At 43.1% G+C, this 18,959-nt stretch overlaps 1 protein-coding gene across 1 annotated transcript in view; it reads right to left on the bottom strand.

The window, feature by feature from the left end:
• cfap221 (cilia and flagella associated protein 221) overlaps nt 1-18,959 on the bottom strand; it is a 180,193-nt gene that overhangs the window by 155,190 nt on the left and 6,044 nt on the right. The window contains exons 2-14 of the mRNA XM_056588744.1: nt 18,589-18,775; nt 17,957-18,057; nt 15,311-15,397; nt 15,107-15,202; nt 14,290-14,390; nt 13,755-13,864; nt 9,449-9,608; nt 4,041-4,194; nt 3,572-3,677; nt 3,145-3,256; nt 2,582-2,669; nt 1,793-1,885; nt 540-635 (exon numbers count right to left, since the gene is read on the bottom strand). Of these exons, the coding sequence (XP_056444719.1) occupies nt 540-635; nt 1,793-1,885; nt 2,582-2,669; nt 3,145-3,256; nt 3,572-3,677; nt 4,041-4,194; nt 9,449-9,608; nt 13,755-13,864; nt 14,290-14,390; nt 15,107-15,202; nt 15,311-15,397; nt 17,957-18,057; nt 18,589-18,712 (1,428 nt within the window). The 5' untranslated portion in view covers nt 18,713-18,775. The remainder of the gene's footprint in view (nt 1-539; nt 636-1,792; nt 1,886-2,581; nt 2,670-3,144; nt 3,257-3,571; nt 3,678-4,040; nt 4,195-9,448; nt 9,609-13,754; nt 13,865-14,289; nt 14,391-15,106; nt 15,203-15,310; nt 15,398-17,956; nt 18,058-18,588; nt 18,776-18,959) is intronic.

Genomic DNA, 18,959 nt, shown 5'->3' with positions numbered 1-18,959 from the left:
ATGCTTCAAGATGTTAGTGTTTTTTAGGTCATAGTGTTCTGAGAGGAAACATGTGTTAAGTTATGGCAGCATTGTTTGTGGTGTGGTTGTTGTAGTGCATTTTGCACCAAAGGTTAACAGATATGCAGAGGTGTGTGTCTCTAAAGCCCACTGTGTTAAGTGATAGGGAAAAGTGACCATAGTATGGGTACATGACCGAAAACGATAGGAAAAAACTGTAAACCTCAATGCTTTTTTTAACTTTAGACTGCACTTGACTAGCAGTTTAGATACATATATTGAAACCCAATACACAGACACACAAACTATATAACATGGTACCTCTATAACTGTGTGATTTGAGTGAGTTCAGTTCATAGTTAGGGGAATAAAATGCATAAGACTGGCATATGGAGCTGGACATGATGAACTATATATTCACATATATACTCTGCATGATTAATGTGTGTGTGTGTGTGTGTGTGTGTGTGTGTGTGTGTGTGTGTGTGTGTGTGTGTGTGTGTGTGTGTGTGTGTGTGTGTGTGTGTGTGTGTGTGTACCTTGCGTGCGGCCTGCTGGAAGAGTCTCAGAGCCCGGAGGCTGACCAGCAGCTCGGGGCCGCAGTAGAATGTGAAGCACGGGGCCCCCACCACAGCCTGTGTTTGAGTGTTGATATTGAGAAATGAGAACATCACAAATACTCGTTGATTTATTATATATGAGTGTGTGGAAGTCCCTGCAGACTGCCTTCTACCACCCCTCGTAGCTTCCTAAGAGAGCGGAATCAACACCTGCCTAATCGCGAGTTCAATCCCGCCTGGGGGATGGGACAGCCACGCCAAGAAATATATTCTACACATATCTAAGGGGCAGTGTCAAAAATGTTTTGGTACTCAACATCAACGGTTGAGTACGGAGTACAAAATACGGAGGTCATCACAAGGTTTAGGTGGACTTTGCTATTGCTGTCGAGTCATGAAGCTCAAGGCTGCTCAAAAATACCCAATCAGTGTATGGACTGCAGATATCGGCATTCGAACACAGTCCCACAACCCTGACTACAACAAGGCTATTCACACTCGGGTAAATCAACTATATTGCAACATGGATCACCAGGCCATGTACCATTATCAGTATCACCAAACCTTACAATTATCCAACATCACCATCCTGCGTCCTGTTTGGAGGAGCCAAGAGAAGTCACCTAGGTGGCGTGTAGCAAGCACATTGCAACAGAGGACAAGCTGTTTAACCAGGCGCAAAGCATGCAAGCCACTGCTAGACGGTGCTGGAGGTACTATGTGGAGGTTTACACTAAGCTACGCTTCATCACGCTATGGATGGGTTACTTTAACGTTTCATCTTCCCTCAAAAGTGATTTGGTGATGTGCTCTCGAACAGCAAGAAGAAAGGAACATGAGTACCAGGAATATGGGCTCAGATCGCCAGTTTAGTCATTGGGAGAGTGGGTAGACATTATGTTATGTATACCTTTATATATGTTTAACTTTCTATATAATTTGTGGAATAACATTTACTTTACAATAGATACCACTGAAAAAAGCATTTAGCTTTACTTTGCTACCTCATGTGTTGGTGACGAAAAACTGTTTATTTCCATTAGAAAAGAAGACAAAATGCCGTCCGGTTACTTTGTAGCATTTTTAACGAAGTAGGCCGCCAGATAAATAAGGCCCATTGAGGTTGTGTGAAGGGCCTGTGAAGCCCTTTGAGAATCCTTCTGTGAAATGGGGCTATAAAAGGTAGATGAGTCTTATCTTGGCTTGACTACAAAGTGTCCATGTTTCCTCACCTGGCGGACGTCTCGCAAGACCCTCTTGGTGGACAATCTGGGCCGCCCCCACACAAACACATTCTCTTCCTGGTGCCCAGAGTCCCACTGTATCTGCATGCCGGAGAAACAGGAAGTGAGCAACCGCTAGCTCCATGATAGTACAATTAGAAACAAAGTAATATTTGAAATGCTTACATACACACAAACACACGGTCACTCACAATTCTACACTTCAAATTGCAGTAAAAGTAAATCGACCCTTGAAGGCGGCCTTGATGGTTCAGCCACTGTGGATGAGCCACATTGTGAAAGAAATGAAAGTAGTGGAAACCTAACATCTGTTACAACCCATGGATCAACTCCCTAGAATAAGGTTGTACACAAGGGGTCAGCTTTGATGTTTGGATGTCATTTGGAAAAACACCCATCTTGTTGTCAAAGCTGTATTCTCCCCAACACGGACGCATAAAGAAATGAGGTGTCAGTGGTCGCACGATTGTTTACAGGGAAGGAACAAATATGAGTGTACATTCCTGAATATCTTTTTCATACGTTTACTGTGTACAGTATGCATGTCTGTGAAGCCAACTAAAAAAGACTCTAGTGTGTGGACAATAAAGATGTCAAATCCTAATCTAAAGAATTTATATTTTAGCTAAAGGATAAAAAATATTCTGTATGTTCAGAAATTACTTTAACCTTGAAAGAAGAATCCTACTGTATTCTCATTAACAACCTTTACTTTGAAGAGATATTTGTTATACTGTCTATTCATAAATAACTTTCACCCTGAAGGATAAATCTTACCGTATATTGATGAACAGTGATCTCTCTCTCCTCTAGTATCTGCCCCCTGCTCTTCTCAGATACAGGGGTTTTGCCCAGATGCTGTTGCCTACAGAACAGAAAAATATTGCCAGGTTTTCTAGGTTACGCCTTACTCAGTGCACTCAATAAATGTTACCAAAAGTAAGCACAACATTAATAAGAACAACAATGCAGAGTCTAGAGTTCACCTAGACTCTGAATAGCCACCCCCTCCCACCCCTCCTACTCACTGTATGTTGTACATCCTGGCCTTAAATGTCCGCACTTATTGTTTGTGGTACTTAGTTATAGTACTTAGCATTGTGTAGCTTCTTATCCTAGCTATCTTTATTGTATACGGGGAATGGGTTGACCTGGCGATAGTTCTTGGCACGTTGTTCTATGAACATCCTTACTGTACCAACAGCAATATATTGTTTCATACTCTTCTGACAAATGTACTTAGCTTTGTATAAAAGCGTCTGCTAAATGCCCTAAATGTAAATGTAAATGTAACACACTGGGCCATGTCTTGCATTGAAGAGACCAATCAGTACTATCACCATCTCAGGCGGTTGGCCCTCTCTTCTGTCACGTCGCCACGGACCTTCTTCATGAATAGGGCCTCCTTCAGCTGTCTGCTCCTCAGACCCACGATGCTGTCACAGGACATGACTACGACCAGGGAGAGGATGAGGATGTTATCAACTAGAAATCACAAGGACATACCTGGAGAATGATATCGGGGCTGGGCTCTGAAAGTGCCATAATGAAGCTGTTTTCATAGAGTGTGTGGGTGTGTGTTTCTGTATGCACAGACTAGTTTCAGACTACAGTGTGCAAAATACCACTGTGTCACGACCTGACTTAGGCCAGCGACAAGCTTGGTGGTCTAAAAATACGGCCACTGTATATTGGCACCATGGCAACTGACAGAGCTGACATACAGAGAGGGATAGGAAAAAGGAAAATGACCCCGGCCACCACGACCTTCCCGCAGGTCTCTGGATTGGACTCTGTCGCCGTCTTTGATCAGCATCTTCGCCACTCCTGCCGGGGTGCAGACGTTCGTAGGGGAGGGGGGCTGGACAGCGGCCTTTGATCCACCAGACAGATGGAGGATGAGGGGGGTGGGGGAGGCAGGGTGAAAGGTGAATAAACTGCATAAACGACTAGATTTAAGAAGGTGTTTTTGTTAATAGAGAGCGTTGCCATTTTCCAAAGATACCGTACGTTTTCCAAACCATTTTCTGAATTGGGTTTATGTATAAAGACATTTTACTGTTGCTCTTCTGAAAACTGAGGGTTTTATTCTATAGTTCACAGCGTTTGTTAGCCGTACTTACATTAATTTAATTATTTCCTGATAACATTTCAACAAAACCACAAGGTTTTTGGGATCATAGATCACATAAGTGTATGCAGGCAGAAAACACAACCCGATTTGGCAAGGTGGTACCTTCAATTTGTCTGCTTTCTTGGAGGCGGTGCGTTTGATTTGAAGCACGGGGGGAACCTGAAGCACAGCATGGTTCCTGATTACAGGAGCCATAACCCGGGTCCTGTAATCAGCCGCCAACATTGCCTCGCAAGCCATCTCGCCTTCATGGGAGCTGTGGTCAGAAAACTCCATGAACCACCTTGGACCTTAAGGCCTAATAATTATCTTTATAAAAAGATGAAAAGTTTGGACATAACAAACAATTAAACAAAGTATATATATGTTTATCAGTGCTGTCAGTTTAACGCGTTATTACCGGCGTTAATGCAAACCAATTTTAACAGTGTTCATTTTTTTATCTGTCTATTGACGCACTTTTGGATAGGCAAACGTTGTAGTTTTTTCACCGGCTGTCTACCAACAACTAGTCCGTCACATTAGAAAACGACAACACCATACCGGATCTAGCTACACTGGGAAAAAAAACAACAAGCACGCCGCACAAACTTTTTGGGGCAAGCAAGGATACAGAGCAGGTGAAAAACTCCTGAAAAGTGTGCGTGTGTTTTTGCGTCACTCTGTTCGAGCCTGCACGAGTTCAATATTGTCATTAGCTGTTACGTCTTTCTGACCAATCGCACTTCAAGGCCCACCTGGGCTGTACAACTTCGGGAGGGGCGGCTCAGTTACTTCCCTCTAGACAAAATCGACTTGGTTGCGACGTTGACAGTTTGTGAGTGTTGCATCTGTTGAGTGAGAGGTTGCGGGCGCACAGCTCAGGCTGCCGGACGGCGCTGCAAGGAACTTTTATAAACGCAATATTGTTATCCCGCAGCAATCAGCCCGACAGCCCTGAAACGTTAACGTCCATGTGCGTGCGTGCGTGTATAGGCCTGCGTATGGTAGGAATATTCATACTGGTTTAGATAACTCAGTTGGGTGCTCAGGAGGAACAACGTGGGAGAGAAGCTGCTGGTGACCTTCTACCGCTCCACCATCGAGAGTCTTCTGACGTTCTGTATCTCAGTGTGGTTTTCACAGTGCACTGAGGCAGAGCGGAAGAAACTCCAGGGAGTGGTAAACACCGCACAGAGGATCACTGGCTGCCCCCTCCCCTCCCTGAAGGACATATACATCTCCCGCTGCCTAAGCAGAGCGGAGAGAATCATAAAGGACAGCTCCCACCCTGGCTTTCACCTGTTTGACCTGATGCCCTCTGGCAGGCGCTATAGGTCCATCAGAACCAGGTCTTCACGGTTCAGAGACAGCTTCTTCCCTAAAGCTGTATCCACCCTGAACACACACATGCACTGACCCCCGACTGACTGACCCCCCCCTAACCTCCCACTGCTGTATTGTACTTTACTTTATTTTACTTTATTATTTATTTTACATTATTTACATTTCTATTTGGTATACTGTTGTTCTTGTTCTATTTATATATTATTTATTTTCTCGAATGCACCAATTGGGAAAGCTTACTAAAAATTTCGTTGTACTTCACTCGTGCAATGACAATAAAAGGCTTTCTATTCTATTCTATTCTATTCTATAATAAATGTTATAGAATTTCCCATCTTTGCTGAGCAAGAGTTTTGTTCGAAAGTTCAGTGATTGAAACAAATAAAGGCCTGGGCTATTGAAGTCTTACGGTAGGCCGACCCGATGTCAAGTGGACCAGGTTGAATTCACTGCGGGTCTCTCTTCCAACTGCCCTTCTCAACACTAGCAGCAGCACGAAATCAAGGGATATTTAGAATAGAAAAATTGTTGGGATTGATCACGATTAATCGCGAGTTAACTATTACATTAATACGATTAATTGCGATTAAATATTTGAATCGCTTGACAGCACTAATGTTTATATACATATAGATATAACGCATCTCACAAATGCAAAGACACCTTTCATAAGAACACTGATGAAGCACCTTTTGTGGTAGGCTCGCTTATTGTGCCGCCATTTTAATACATTCTTTTAAATACATTCTCACTGCCGTAAGCCTCAGACAACCCTTCAGTCAAACTGGAATGGTTTGACATCACATTCAGTTGACCTTGAAGGTCCTTTATTCATTTTTATTCATAATTTATTCATTAAATCTCACACAAAATCAGCTTTTGAGCATGTTATTTGGCGTTCTAATGCATAACCTATAGAGCTGTGTCCTCCTTTACATGCTAATTCATTCATTCAAGTCATATAGCCCTTATAGCCCTTCAGCCTACTGCTAGCATCTATTTATTTTCATTGTCATGTAACAGGAATTACCTAGAGGTATCCTCTGACATCATTTCTTTTTCCATATATTCCCTTTTTTCAAGTAGTACTGACGTACTGAAATCCCTGCATAGTTTTGTAGGCTTTGAAAAGCGTTTTTCCATATTATTTTTCCAATATCAGGCCTCGACATTAATGTTACCTGCTTGCCCGGGGCAGGTTAACTCTCTGATCGGGCAACTTAAATGTGACATGTAGTTTCCCGTTCGGGCAAGTGTTTATTTTTTGGAAAATACATTAAATATGCCTAAAAAATAAACGGCCTCCTATATCGCTGGAGCGGAGCTACAGCGCTGTGCGTCGGTTTTCAGTAAAACAGGAGAATCATAACAACAAATATAGCTGCATGCAGCAATGTGGGTGTCAAGCATAATGGGACTCTATAAACTAATTCTGCCGGGCGGACATAATCGGCTAGGTGGCTACATGACGACCGTATCGATAATCGGACGGACGAAAACGGCTAGGTGCATAATGGGACTCGATAAACTAATTCTGCCGGACGGACGTAATCGGCTAGGTGGCTACATGACGACCGTCTCGGTAATCGGTAATAACGACGGCTGGTGGAATGAACTAGAGCATTATGCGAGTACGCATCAATGTTTACCAAATGGAAAAATGACCCTACCTAGTGGTAAGGGCGCATTATCGTCTGCCCGAATGAACAAGTGACACAAATACATAAGGGTATTCAGAACAATATCCCTAACAGAGACACATGTAAACAAGCATCCGCTCATAAGACTATGAGCCAAGTTTGGTTTGGATGCATGAAGGCCTTGCAGAGAAATTAGCTCACTTCCTGTTTGACATCCCCCTGAGATCGAAGGACACCAAATTGTTTGGATGTCCCCAGAATGATGTCATGAGTCTATTTACCAAGTTTGGCTATGATATGTTAAAGAGATGCTGAGAACAGGCTTACTTGCTATTTGGCGGCTTTGCCGTCAAGTTTGATTGGCTGTCACGGCCAAACGGTTTTGAATTAGAAAAGGTTGTTTGGCAAATTTGTTCAGCTTGGTCTTATCATATATGGCAGGTTTCATGATGATTGGACATAATTTGTGGCCTGTGGATATGTTATATAGATTGTGACAACTTTGAATATGGCGGCAAATTTCTGAGGTTGCCATGGGAAATATTTTATTAGCTATATGGGGTGGTCTGACAGTATCACCAGTCATTGAAAATAAGTGTGAAATATACTCACGTGAAGAGAGAGGAGTTAAAACACGTCTTTGTTAATTATAGCGCCCCCTAGATGTCAATGATCACCAAATTCATTGAGTGTCCCCATGAGGATGTCATGGGTCTATGTACCAAGTATAGTTATGATATTATTACTGAAATTAGCTTGATGGGCTAATGGGACTGGCCTGAACCAGTGGGCCAAATTTCACAACTTTTCACCAAGGCGTTCTATGGGCTGCCATTGACTCCCACTGAAGGATAATAATAATAATAGGAATTCATACAAAAACAATAGGTTGTCTCGCAACTTCGTTGCTTGACACCCAATTTATGTTCAGTCACTTCCATATAGCCAACCGCCACATACGGAATAGGAGAAAAAGAAGAGTCATTTTCCTTCAGCCTCCGAAAACTGGCCAAGTGCCAGGTAAATTTAACGGAAATAAATAAATAAAGACACCTGAAAAGGAGACGCCGCCAGGATATGAAATAAAACGGCAAAGGAAGTTTCCGTGGGTCCGTCAGGACAGCGGATAAAAGTTAACTGATTGCGGTTTTGACTACCCTGCAATCGGATTCATTAACACAATTTCACTACATTACGGGTGTAGTATGTTGAGCACAGTTGAGGACACCGTATCGACAAAAATCACAACGACATGTTGCTATCTATATCTGTGCGAGAACAGCACTTAAATCTACAAATTACACCCCACAGACTTCACATGGATTTTTTCAGGCAAGAAATCACCACAAATCAATCAAAATACATTTTGTCATTCTGATTGCTGTAGTAGTTGCCATGGGGGGCTGTTACTTACTACAGGTGATTATTTGCAGATCATTTTGCATTATAGCGAATCGGGATGCAATTAATAGTTTGAAATATTCACTAAAAATCAAAAAAATATATTAATTAATTTTGAGGCCCTAGTTTTTCTTCTGTTAAGCTTGCTGGTTTGACAACTTTGCAGCCATAATCGTTGTGTTTTATATTTGAATAAATTATTATAATTCAACAAATACTTGTTGGTTTTATAAATTGTCTTAATAGGCCTAGATTTTCCATTTTGGTCAAGTATTATTTGCTATTGGGCAATTAAATATAACAGCAACTTGCCCTTTTGGCAAGTGGCCAAAAGGGCCACATTAAAAAGCTTAATGTCAAGACCTGAATATTATTTTTCTTTGGTATAATTTATTACCACAGGACACATATCTTTGCCGCAATGCATATCTCATCTATCTGCCTTTCCGCTGTTTGCAGGGAACAGTGAGGGGGAGGTGGGTCGGTGGTGGAGAGGCTGTGAACATCCATTTGATGCATATCTAAACATCCTTGTCACAGCTAGTGACATAAATACAATAAATATATATATATTACATATATATTTTCTTCTTTTCGTTCCATGGATTATGAACTGTTGCAGAGATAACAACGGCACCACAAGAGCCTTTGATTTGATGGATAGTGGCCCCAACTTTTCTCCTAGGAACCGCATCCTAAATATGAGGGGGTTTAATATCCGAGGGCACCACTGCTGGGGGTTAGGCCCTGTCCACTGGGGGTTGGGCCCTGTCCACTGAGGGTGGGGTCCTGTCTACTGGGGGTCGGGTCCTGTCCTCTGGGGGTGGGGTCCTGTCCACTGGGGGTTGGGCCCTGTCCACTGGGGGTTGGGCCCTGTCCACCGAAAGTGTGTGTGCGATGACTCCGCACCTCAAAGTCCCGTGGAGATTTATACTGAGCTATTGCAATTTTTTACAACCATTCGTCCATTTATTGCCGTCTTTTAGTCAAAATCGATAAAGGGTTGTTTATATTTTAGGAAGGCTCGATAGTCCAATATATACTCAACACATAAGCTAGTGATTGGTGTAATCGTGCATATGTTAGAAGCAGAGTTTTGGATTTTTATAAGACTTTTATAAGATTAGAGGGTGTTATGTTTACCTGGTGGGCAGGTGAAGGGCGGAGCTCCCGATTAGCGTACACAGGAAGGGTTTGCTGTTGAACTGGGAGATGACCAGCTGAATGGTCACCTGAGAGGTTCCGTATTCGAGTGGACGGAAGGTCACGGTGATCACCACCTCCCCGCTAGCCGGTATCGATCCTGGAACACGGTAGAGGTGGTGAAGTGTGGGTTTGTGTGTGTGTGAGAGAGCTAAACCACAACCTAATTATTGAGGTAGAAGGAGGTTGTGCTTGGTTAGTGCAGAGAGAAAGTTTACTTCATTATGACACACAAAAAAAAAAGTGTACTGTGGTCCCCTCTGCTCTCAAAAATAACCATGCCACCACTTTATTGCTGGAAAGGTCAGTTTATGTATAACCCGTGTCAGTGGTATATTTAACAACAGTCCATGCTCTGTTATATAATTAACAATTTACAATTAGGGCATTTAGCAGACGCTTTTATCCAAAGCGGATAGAAGAGATGAGGGAGCAACACCCTACACCTGAAACAGCCCTACTTACTTAAAGAGCCCATGCCATTCAAATCAAATTTTTCCTATTGTTTGTTAAATAACATAGGTCTGAATAAGTTTGTGAGCTGTGGTAAGTTTGAAATCTATGCAGTTTGTCTGCTGAATGCAATAGGCAATGAAAAGAAAAAGGCAGAAGAAATGAGCCGATCTGGATAAGGTGACAATGTGACGTAGCGTTGTCAAACTATTATTCATGGCCCTGCCCACTTGGTTGGTTCGTAACCACCCACAAGAATTCTGAAAGAGTCGTGATTGAGCTAGTGCTAAATGCTAATACGTGTACGGTAGTTGCTTAGTTCGTAGTAACAGGCTAGTTACAGAATTTTGAATGCAATGGCAGAACGACATCGAAGTACATGAACTGCGACATGCTGCCTGCCGCCGGTTGCCTCGAAGCACCACCGCCGCGAAGCACCACCGCCCGGCAGCGGGCAGCCGGGCGGTGGTGCCTCGCGCCGGCAGCAGGCAGCAGGCAGCGCGCGGTTCTGTCTACTACAGATTGATGTGGAAGTGGAAGAACCAGAGACGTCGGAGAACCCGACGAAGTCCTTTGTGATTCATTATATCGTCTGGACGTGCACACAGCTTTTGGCCGTGATAATATGTATTATTTGATATAGATATCTATGTATTATATGATATTATTTAGATATAGAGCTCCAGGACTGTAACGCAATTGTTGTAAACTTCCTTGTTATTTGGATAACCGTTCTGCTGTTGGTGTGATGGCGCATAACACGTCAGACTCTCGTCTCTGGTATTTCTACAACGAGACTCGTAGTGGGGGTTATCTCAGCCATGGCCAAGGGATTGTTGACCGCGGTCGTCTCCCGCCGGAGTCTCGCTGCCGATGGACCACCGCCTCGGCTTCAGGAGGCGGTGATTAGCGCTGACCGCTGCCGAGGCGGTGGGAAGCAGGGCTCAAGCGGGATACATTCGCGGCCAACAATCCCCTTCTCCTCCATGTCGTGGTTCATGTACTTCAGGGAGTCAAAGCCAAAGTTCCTTTCCCCCAATTCATTATCAACCATGGCTGCGATAACCCCCACTACGAGTCTCGTTGTAGAAATACCAGAGACGAGAGTCCGACGTGTTATGCGCCATCACACCAACAGCAGAACGGTTATCCAAATAACAAGGAAGTGTACAACACTTGCGTTAGAGTCCTGGGGCTCTACATCTAAATAATATCATATAATACATAGATATCTATATCAAATAATACATATTATCACGGCCAAAATCTGTCTGCACCTCCAGACGATATAATGAATCACAAAGGACTTCGTCAGGTTCTCCGACGTCTCTGGTTCTTCCACTTCCACATCAATCTGAAGAAGACGCGGTCGTTTGAGATTCATAATAGCCTATCGTCTGGAGGCTCACACAGCTTTTGGCCGTGATAATATATATTATATATTATATGATATAGATATCTATGTATAATATGGGTTTCTAAGAGCCATTGCGATACATCCACCGTAAACAGAGCGCATGGTACCGTGGTTACAAGCTGCTCAGGGCCAGGTGATAATATATATTATATTATATAGATATCTATGTATATATGGGTTTCTAAGAGCCATTGCGATACATCCACCGTAAACTGAGCGCATGGTACCGTGGCTACAAGCTGCTCAGGGCAAGGTGATAATATATATTATATTATATTACATAGATATCTATGCATAATATCGGTTTCTACGAGCCATTGCGATACATCCACCGTAAACAGCGCATGGTACTGTGGCTACAAGCTGCTCAGGGCCACACCCCCACCCCCCTCCTTGACCTGCCTTGACACGCCCACCGTAACCAGAGCGAATGGTACTGTGGCTACAAGCTGCTCAGGGCCACACCCCCACCCCCCTCCTTGACCTGCCTTGACACGCCCACCGAAACAGCGCGTTTGGGGGAAGCTCAATGTGCGACTAGTTCGGAGTGGCTGTAACTCTGCACCATGGCTGAATTTCGGGGACGTCTTTGAATACTGTGTTTGTGGCCCACTAATACCTATATTAAAGCATCCATAAAATAGCATGGCATGGGATCTTTAAGGTTATCCATAGCCTTGTGGGACCATCTAGATCAGGGGTGTCAAACTCATTTTAGCCTAGGGGCCACATGGAGGAAAATCTATTCCCAAGTGGGCCGGACCGGTAAAAATATGGCATAATTTTGTAAAATTAAACATGCTGTGAGCACACCAAACACAGGTTTCCCATTTACTTCCGTGAATAAAAAGTACGATGACCATTTTTCTTGTAAAACTCTGCACTGTGTCCACTTTTCGTCTTTTTGACAGAGACATTTTGGGGCAATGAGAGTGCCAAAGCGCATAATGTTGGAAGTATAAAGGTACGGCCACACCAACCGCGTTGCTCGCGGTAGGGGCGTTGAAAATCGGCATTTTTGCATAGGGAACCATTGGTCTAGGCACGGTACACGCGTTGAAGCGTTGCGTTGGGGGCTTTAGGCGCGGAAGTTGCACGTAATTACGCACGTAAACGCAGCCTGGCGGACTATTTCTCTGCTGATCAACACTACGAATGCTGGAAACACACCAGACACACCATGTGAAGTTATTTAACCCGATTAGTGTTATTTATATCAGAGATTATTTAATCTAACCCGATCTAAACTCTATCATGCACCCAAACGCGGCGTTTGGGTTTCCTACCTCGGACTCCAGCGCAGCCACGGCCGACATCTTTCTTTATTCTGGGTGGAAATAGTTATAGTTACGCCATTAAATGCGTTTATGGAAACATTTTTAGCGAGAAATGTGCATTTTAATTTCATAATTTTTGCTCAGTGAATGTGAAGGATGTTTGGTTTGATAGTTATGACGAAGAGGGAACGCTCCGTTCACTTGCATGGACATGGACTCATCTAGCTGCGGTGGCGCGGTGACGCGGTGGAAGCGTTGAACCACCACACACCGATCAAGCGTCAGGTTAGGCGCGGTACTCGCGGTATCCACTGCGAGCAACGCGGTTGGTGTGGCCGTAGCATAAGGCAGAGCGACAAGGTAGCTCCGGGCTAGCTGCACTACCTGTTTATACTTGCTCCCTGCTCAGCCCCGGTATAAAGTTTGCTTGCTTAACATAATTGCTATTGCGATTTCTAGTGGACACATTAAGAACAGCAGTTTCTTTCATTGAAAAATAGCAGATCATTTTACGTTACATTCCAAAGCGACTTCCAGTTACACACAATTGTCCAGTAGTTCAATGTACAACAAATTAGTCAGTGCCAGTCAATGCAATTCATGTAATGCTAGGAAGGATTTTTATAAAAAAAAAAATTTTTTTTTTTTTTTTACAATACTGTACTTCACAAAATCATCTCGCGGGCCGGATTAAACCCGTTCGCGGGCCTGATCCGGCCCGCGGGCCGTACGTTTGACACCCCTGATCTAGATATTAAAAATAAAAAAATAGAATGCCTAGTACAAATAATTTAAATTAACCATTACAAGCCGTATCAAACCTGGGTGTGGACACTACTGGGATGTCACTAACAGAATTAGGTTTGTAATGGCAAAAACATTTCGGGCACTTAAAGGTGCATGCACACTGGCCCGATGAACACCAATACCCAATAATAACATTTTGGCCGAAGTTTGGAAAACATGCTTTCTACGTAATCCGACAACAGCCAACAACCACCAACGGGTTTGGCACACTGGCCTGAATTCCAATGTGGGTGTTTTTGGTATTTTCTTGGTGTGCCCTTATGTCATTTGTCCGAGAGTGGTGGGTTGGTACCTGCGAGGGGCTGCACCTGGAAGGCTTGGTGGGGCTGGATCACATGCACCTGGAACTCAACCTCTAGGTCAGCGGGACAGCTGCAGCGGAGGGGGAGGCTGTGGCTCACACTACAGGAGGGAAGACGGATAAACGGATAGAGAGAGATAGACAGATAGAGAGAGATGGGGAGAGAGAGAGAGAGAGAGAGAGAGAGAGAGAGAGAGAGAGAGAGAGAGAGAGAGAGAGAGAGAGAGAGAAAAGAGAGAGGAAGGTAGATAGGTAGATAGATAAATATATAGATAGATAGATAGATATGTGAATAAGTAGGTAGACAGACAGACAGATAGAGAGATTTGTTTGTGATAGAGAGATAGAGATAAAGATAGACAGACATATGCATTAATAAATACAACAAAAACAAATATGCCCGCCCCCTCACTAAAACCCTCTCACGCAAACACACACACACACACACACACGCACGAACGCGCGCGCGCGCACACACACGCACACACGCACGCATGCGGGCGCGCACGCAGGCACGCACACACACCTGTGTCCCAGAGGTATGCTGGGCAGGTGGATGTGCGGGGGGATGCATAGGTCATCAATGACAGGGTAGGCATGAACTGGAATTAAAAGGGCCTCCTCGCCCTAGGGGGAGTGGGCGAACCGGGTCAGGAAGAGAGAGAGAGAGAGAGAGAGAGAGAGAGAGAGAGAGAGAGAGAGAGAGAGAGAGAGAGAGAGAGAGAGAGATGTTTAAATGTGTTTGATGGTTGAAGCAGCCCCACCTGGCCAGAGTCCGACAGGTTCGACTCTGGGGCTGGGTGAGGCTGAACAGTGTGTGCAGTTTGCTCCACTATAATCAAATCCTCTAAACAAATAGGACACTTGGTTAAAGGACAGCACATGCTCATCTTCACTGGCTATATAAGGCGCGTCCCATTTATAGTATAACATCACATTGTGTGGCACATTTCACATGCAACATTGCTAATTATAACACTCCTACACAACTAGAAAGGAATCACAAATGGGTCGTAGCCATGGGGATAACTCGCCCCCTCATTCCTACAACTCTTAGCATAAAAGGCTTTTTGGGATTAACTCTAGAGCAGTTTTTCCCTCCAGGGCTACTGTAGAAACATGCTTAACCATTCTTATTTTCACTGGATTAAACCCTAAATAAAACACACTTATTAATATTATATTTAATCTCTGCCAAGTCCGTTCCTTTCGATGCCACTAAATTCGACACACTTTACCTTTAATATATAAGGATGGACATGGGATTCATTCTGACATGAACCTAAATAATAAAAGGGCAACAAGAAATATCAACTAACACAGACAAGAAGAAAAGGGTGGACCTTGCAGTGGATGAGAAGGCAGTCGTAGAAGTAGCGCCATTGGTCAGGACAGAAGTGGACCTTGACAGTGTAGGCCAGGCCGGGGATGAGCCGGTACTAGAATCAGGGGAGGGTACAAAATTGAACAAGATTGATCAGATCGGCCGGGAAAGCTGTCGAATCAAAAAAGTCTTAAATTGTGGATTACTTAATAACGGAAAATACCTTTTTGGTATAGGTCGTTCGGAAGTACTTGGTTTGCGTGGTAATGATGTGGATATTAATCACCTCGGATGAGATATTGATTAATTTCTAACCAAAAAAATTTGAATTATGAAACAAAGAATAAAGTGTTAAGGGAGAGAGAGAGAGAAGGGAGGTAAACAACTTTGTCTTCCATTAAGACCAAAACCTTTCCTCCCCAACGCAGTGATGTTCCTGCACCACAGAGAACTCAAAACTCAGAGTTAAATGAACATGTGCTATGCACATGTATACACACTCAAATCAATCTAGATCAGGGTCTTCAACGTTTTCCAGGCCAAGGACCCCCAAACTGATGGAGAGATGGAGCGGGGACCCCCTACTTATATATTGTATAAAATTGTGTTTTATATTAAACTGGTCCTATAGTGCCATATATAAATGTACACTGTAAAAAAATAAAAAGTTGAGCAAACTCAAAATTGCAAGGCAACTTACTGCAATCAATTTTTGAGTTTTGAGCCCATCAAAAAGGTCATTTTCTTCTTTAGACAAACTTGAAAGTTAGAGTTATACCAACTAAGATTTTTATATTTTACAAACTCAAAAAAACAAGTCAGGGGTGTTAACTTAATATTTCAAATTAAGGTTAATATTATTTAAAAAAAAAAACATTTCAAAGAATGCAAAACGAGTTTTAAATTCACTTTATTAAAATTAATAATTTGAAACTTCCATTATAAATTTCAGAATGCCAGACAGCAATAGAACAAGCAACATGTAGCAGCAAACCAAAGTGCAGAACAAGTTTGACATTATGGTCTAACTTGTTCTGCACGAGACGGGAGCCCAGGTTAAACGGTGACGCAACTCTCGTGCCTCATACACCGCACGATCCCGAGAGCTGCCTTTATTTAACACACACCCGCAACACACAGCGCACCGCACACCCAACCAACGGACATGTAAGTCTCGGTAACGGTGGCGGCAACACTACGCACAATAAACAACACACAAACAATAAAGACCCCAAACCGAAACAGAAACAAATTGACAAAAGGCAATAAACCCCTTTTTCCCAACCGGCATCACGAATACCCAGACTCCCCGGGGGGTAGTGTCGAAATGCGCATGTGCACCGTAGTTGGCCCAGCCTCAGACAGTCTGACTTAAACGCGTGTGTCTTGCTAACAAAGAGACTACAGTGAGCCCAATTCTTGACCCAAAACTCAACATTGTTGGTTGGACTAAATTGCATTGCACAGTTGACATGAATACTTAATGTTTTATATTCATTTTACTCAGAAATCATAATGAGACCAACAATTTTAAGTTTTCGTTTTTACAGTGTACCTTGTTATTTTGGATTCAATACTAAGATGTCCAAGTAATACACAGGTTCATATATTCTTGTTTTTATTTTAAACATGTGCAAGGTACAGTGAGTAGGTTGGCCATGCCACTGCTATTCATAAACATAACATAACATAATAAACTGATACCTGCCAAAATCAACAATGTCTGTCAATTGCATGTAATCATGCATAAAAGCTATTCAAATAGACATTTTGAAAACATAAATGTTTAAACGAAAATTTGTGATGTTTGTTAGTGTGTTTCTTATCACTCCGCAATAGTCCGGTAACTTATCAACCCCAGCGTGTCCGGTTGCTTAGCGACGTCAACGTCTTTGGTAGACTATTTCTCCGCCGAGCGCTTATAATCCCGATAATGGCCGGCGTTCTGTACATTATCCCTTACATAACAGCACTCTCTCTCTCTCTGCGCGAGAGAGATACGAACGTACGCTTACCACTATTGTAAATGCCATTCAGATCGCATGATAGGAATAGATCTATTCCGAATAGAAATGGGATCAAAAGTGTCCATGTAAACGCGGCTAGTGTATTGGATTCATTTTAATGTGTATTTAAAGACATTTCAATTTGTGGAAAAAATTGCGGGGGGAATATAAAAAATTGTCTAATCAACCAGAACTTTCGCAACCCCCTGCAGTAGCTCCGCGGACGCCCTAGGGGTCGCGGACCCCCTGTTGAAGACCTCTGATCTAGATCATTGATATCTACTCTATGATTATATGATATGATTATAGTTGACATGCCTCATACCCATTTCATAGCCTAAAGCCACTCTCACGGAAACCTTTCACAGCCTACATCATTGATAGTTCTTAATAACTTATTTGGTTGGAATTCTTGTTTAATATTATTTATTTATATTAACTAAATGTTAGCTCAATTTTGAAGAAGAAGTTCTAACAATAAAGCATTTTGTAAGCACTTTGTATTTATATGCCAACCTCTCACAGTATGCCAAAATCATTCAGAATTCTGAATCCGAGTGAAATAATTCAGATCTTATACAATCCTCTTGGTACGACATGTCTACATGACATCTAGAACTGAGATAAAGAATCGAATCAACAGGACAACGGATGATGAATTCCTGTACAACCACTATCGACAAATACCTGTACAAATATCTGTCTAATCCAAAACGGTAACAGCTATGCATTCCTGTGGGTAATTATAACAATGGGAACGGGGTTAAGCTAAAGATGGGCTATTTGGGATTGGACCAAAGAGAAATGGAAAAGGGGGTACAGAACAGCTAGACTTTGCAGAAAGAAAGGGAAGAATGCCTCACCAGGACCTTTTGGTAGCCTTTTCCCAGACTGAAGCCATTAAAATGGAGGGCAGCCGGTTCTGCTTGTATCTGGCTGTTGCTCTTCATTGGACTGTATATCTCTGAAAGAATAAAAGGATATTAAAAAGAATATGCTTTGACAAAATAATGAATCTTTTTGCAGATGAAGATTGCTAGTGGATTTTTGTTCCATTTAAAAGACAAAACAGACACATGAGTGACAGTCAGTGGCTATGGGGAAACTGGAAATAAAGAAAACGATCTCCAAGAAGTGATATACGATATGTATCACATATATTGATATAGCAAAAGTCACTCAAATCAAATCAAAATATAAATCCCAACACTACAGATAGCAGGCATGTATTTTTTATAATCTGTCAGATGATTTTTCCCTGCATAAATGACAACAAAAATGAAGGACGTCATGAATGCTATTTCGGTTTAGATCGCAGCAAGCGGCTGTCGAGACAAAATTAAGATTTGGAACAAAGATTGGCATCGATATCGCCCTAAGGCTTCCAGTTCTGCTCCAAATGTTCTCCTTATCGTGGCGGAAGGTGAAGACGTTCCATGTTGATTCATCTCCTCATCACAGTCCTAGAAGGAATCAACACAGGGATGGCTATCACCTGAAGTGAGGAGGTGATGGGGGGCGTTGGAGGCTCTGGGGGTCCGGCTCTCCTCCACCAACTGGCCGAGGGGCACCGGAGACCCCTGTCTAAGGGCAGGGAAACTAAGGTGGGTCACTGCCATCGCCTCAGGGTCACGGCAGCTCACCCCCTCCTCATTGAGGATCAGAGTGTGTAGAGGAGCTAGGTAGGAGAAGGGAAACACAATGAAAGAGTGGTTTGATGGTAGGATGAGGAGGGTTTAGTGGCTCAGGTTGAGTGTTTTGATGGTAGGATGGGGAAGGTTTAGTGGCTCAGGTTGTGTGTTTTGATGGTAGGGTGGGGTGGGTTTAGTGGCTCAGGTTGTCCAAACTCTGTTCGATGACCATTGT

Source organism: Gadus chalcogrammus, chromosome 4 (assembly GCF_026213295.1).
Source record: "Gadus chalcogrammus isolate NIFS_2021 chromosome 4, NIFS_Gcha_1.0, whole genome shotgun sequence".
Classification (NCBI taxonomy): domain Eukaryota; kingdom Metazoa; phylum Chordata; class Actinopteri; order Gadiformes; family Gadidae; genus Gadus; species Gadus chalcogrammus.
The sequence above is the reverse complement of the archived record's forward strand: the minus strand, read 5'-3'. Positions and strand labels throughout refer to the sequence as shown.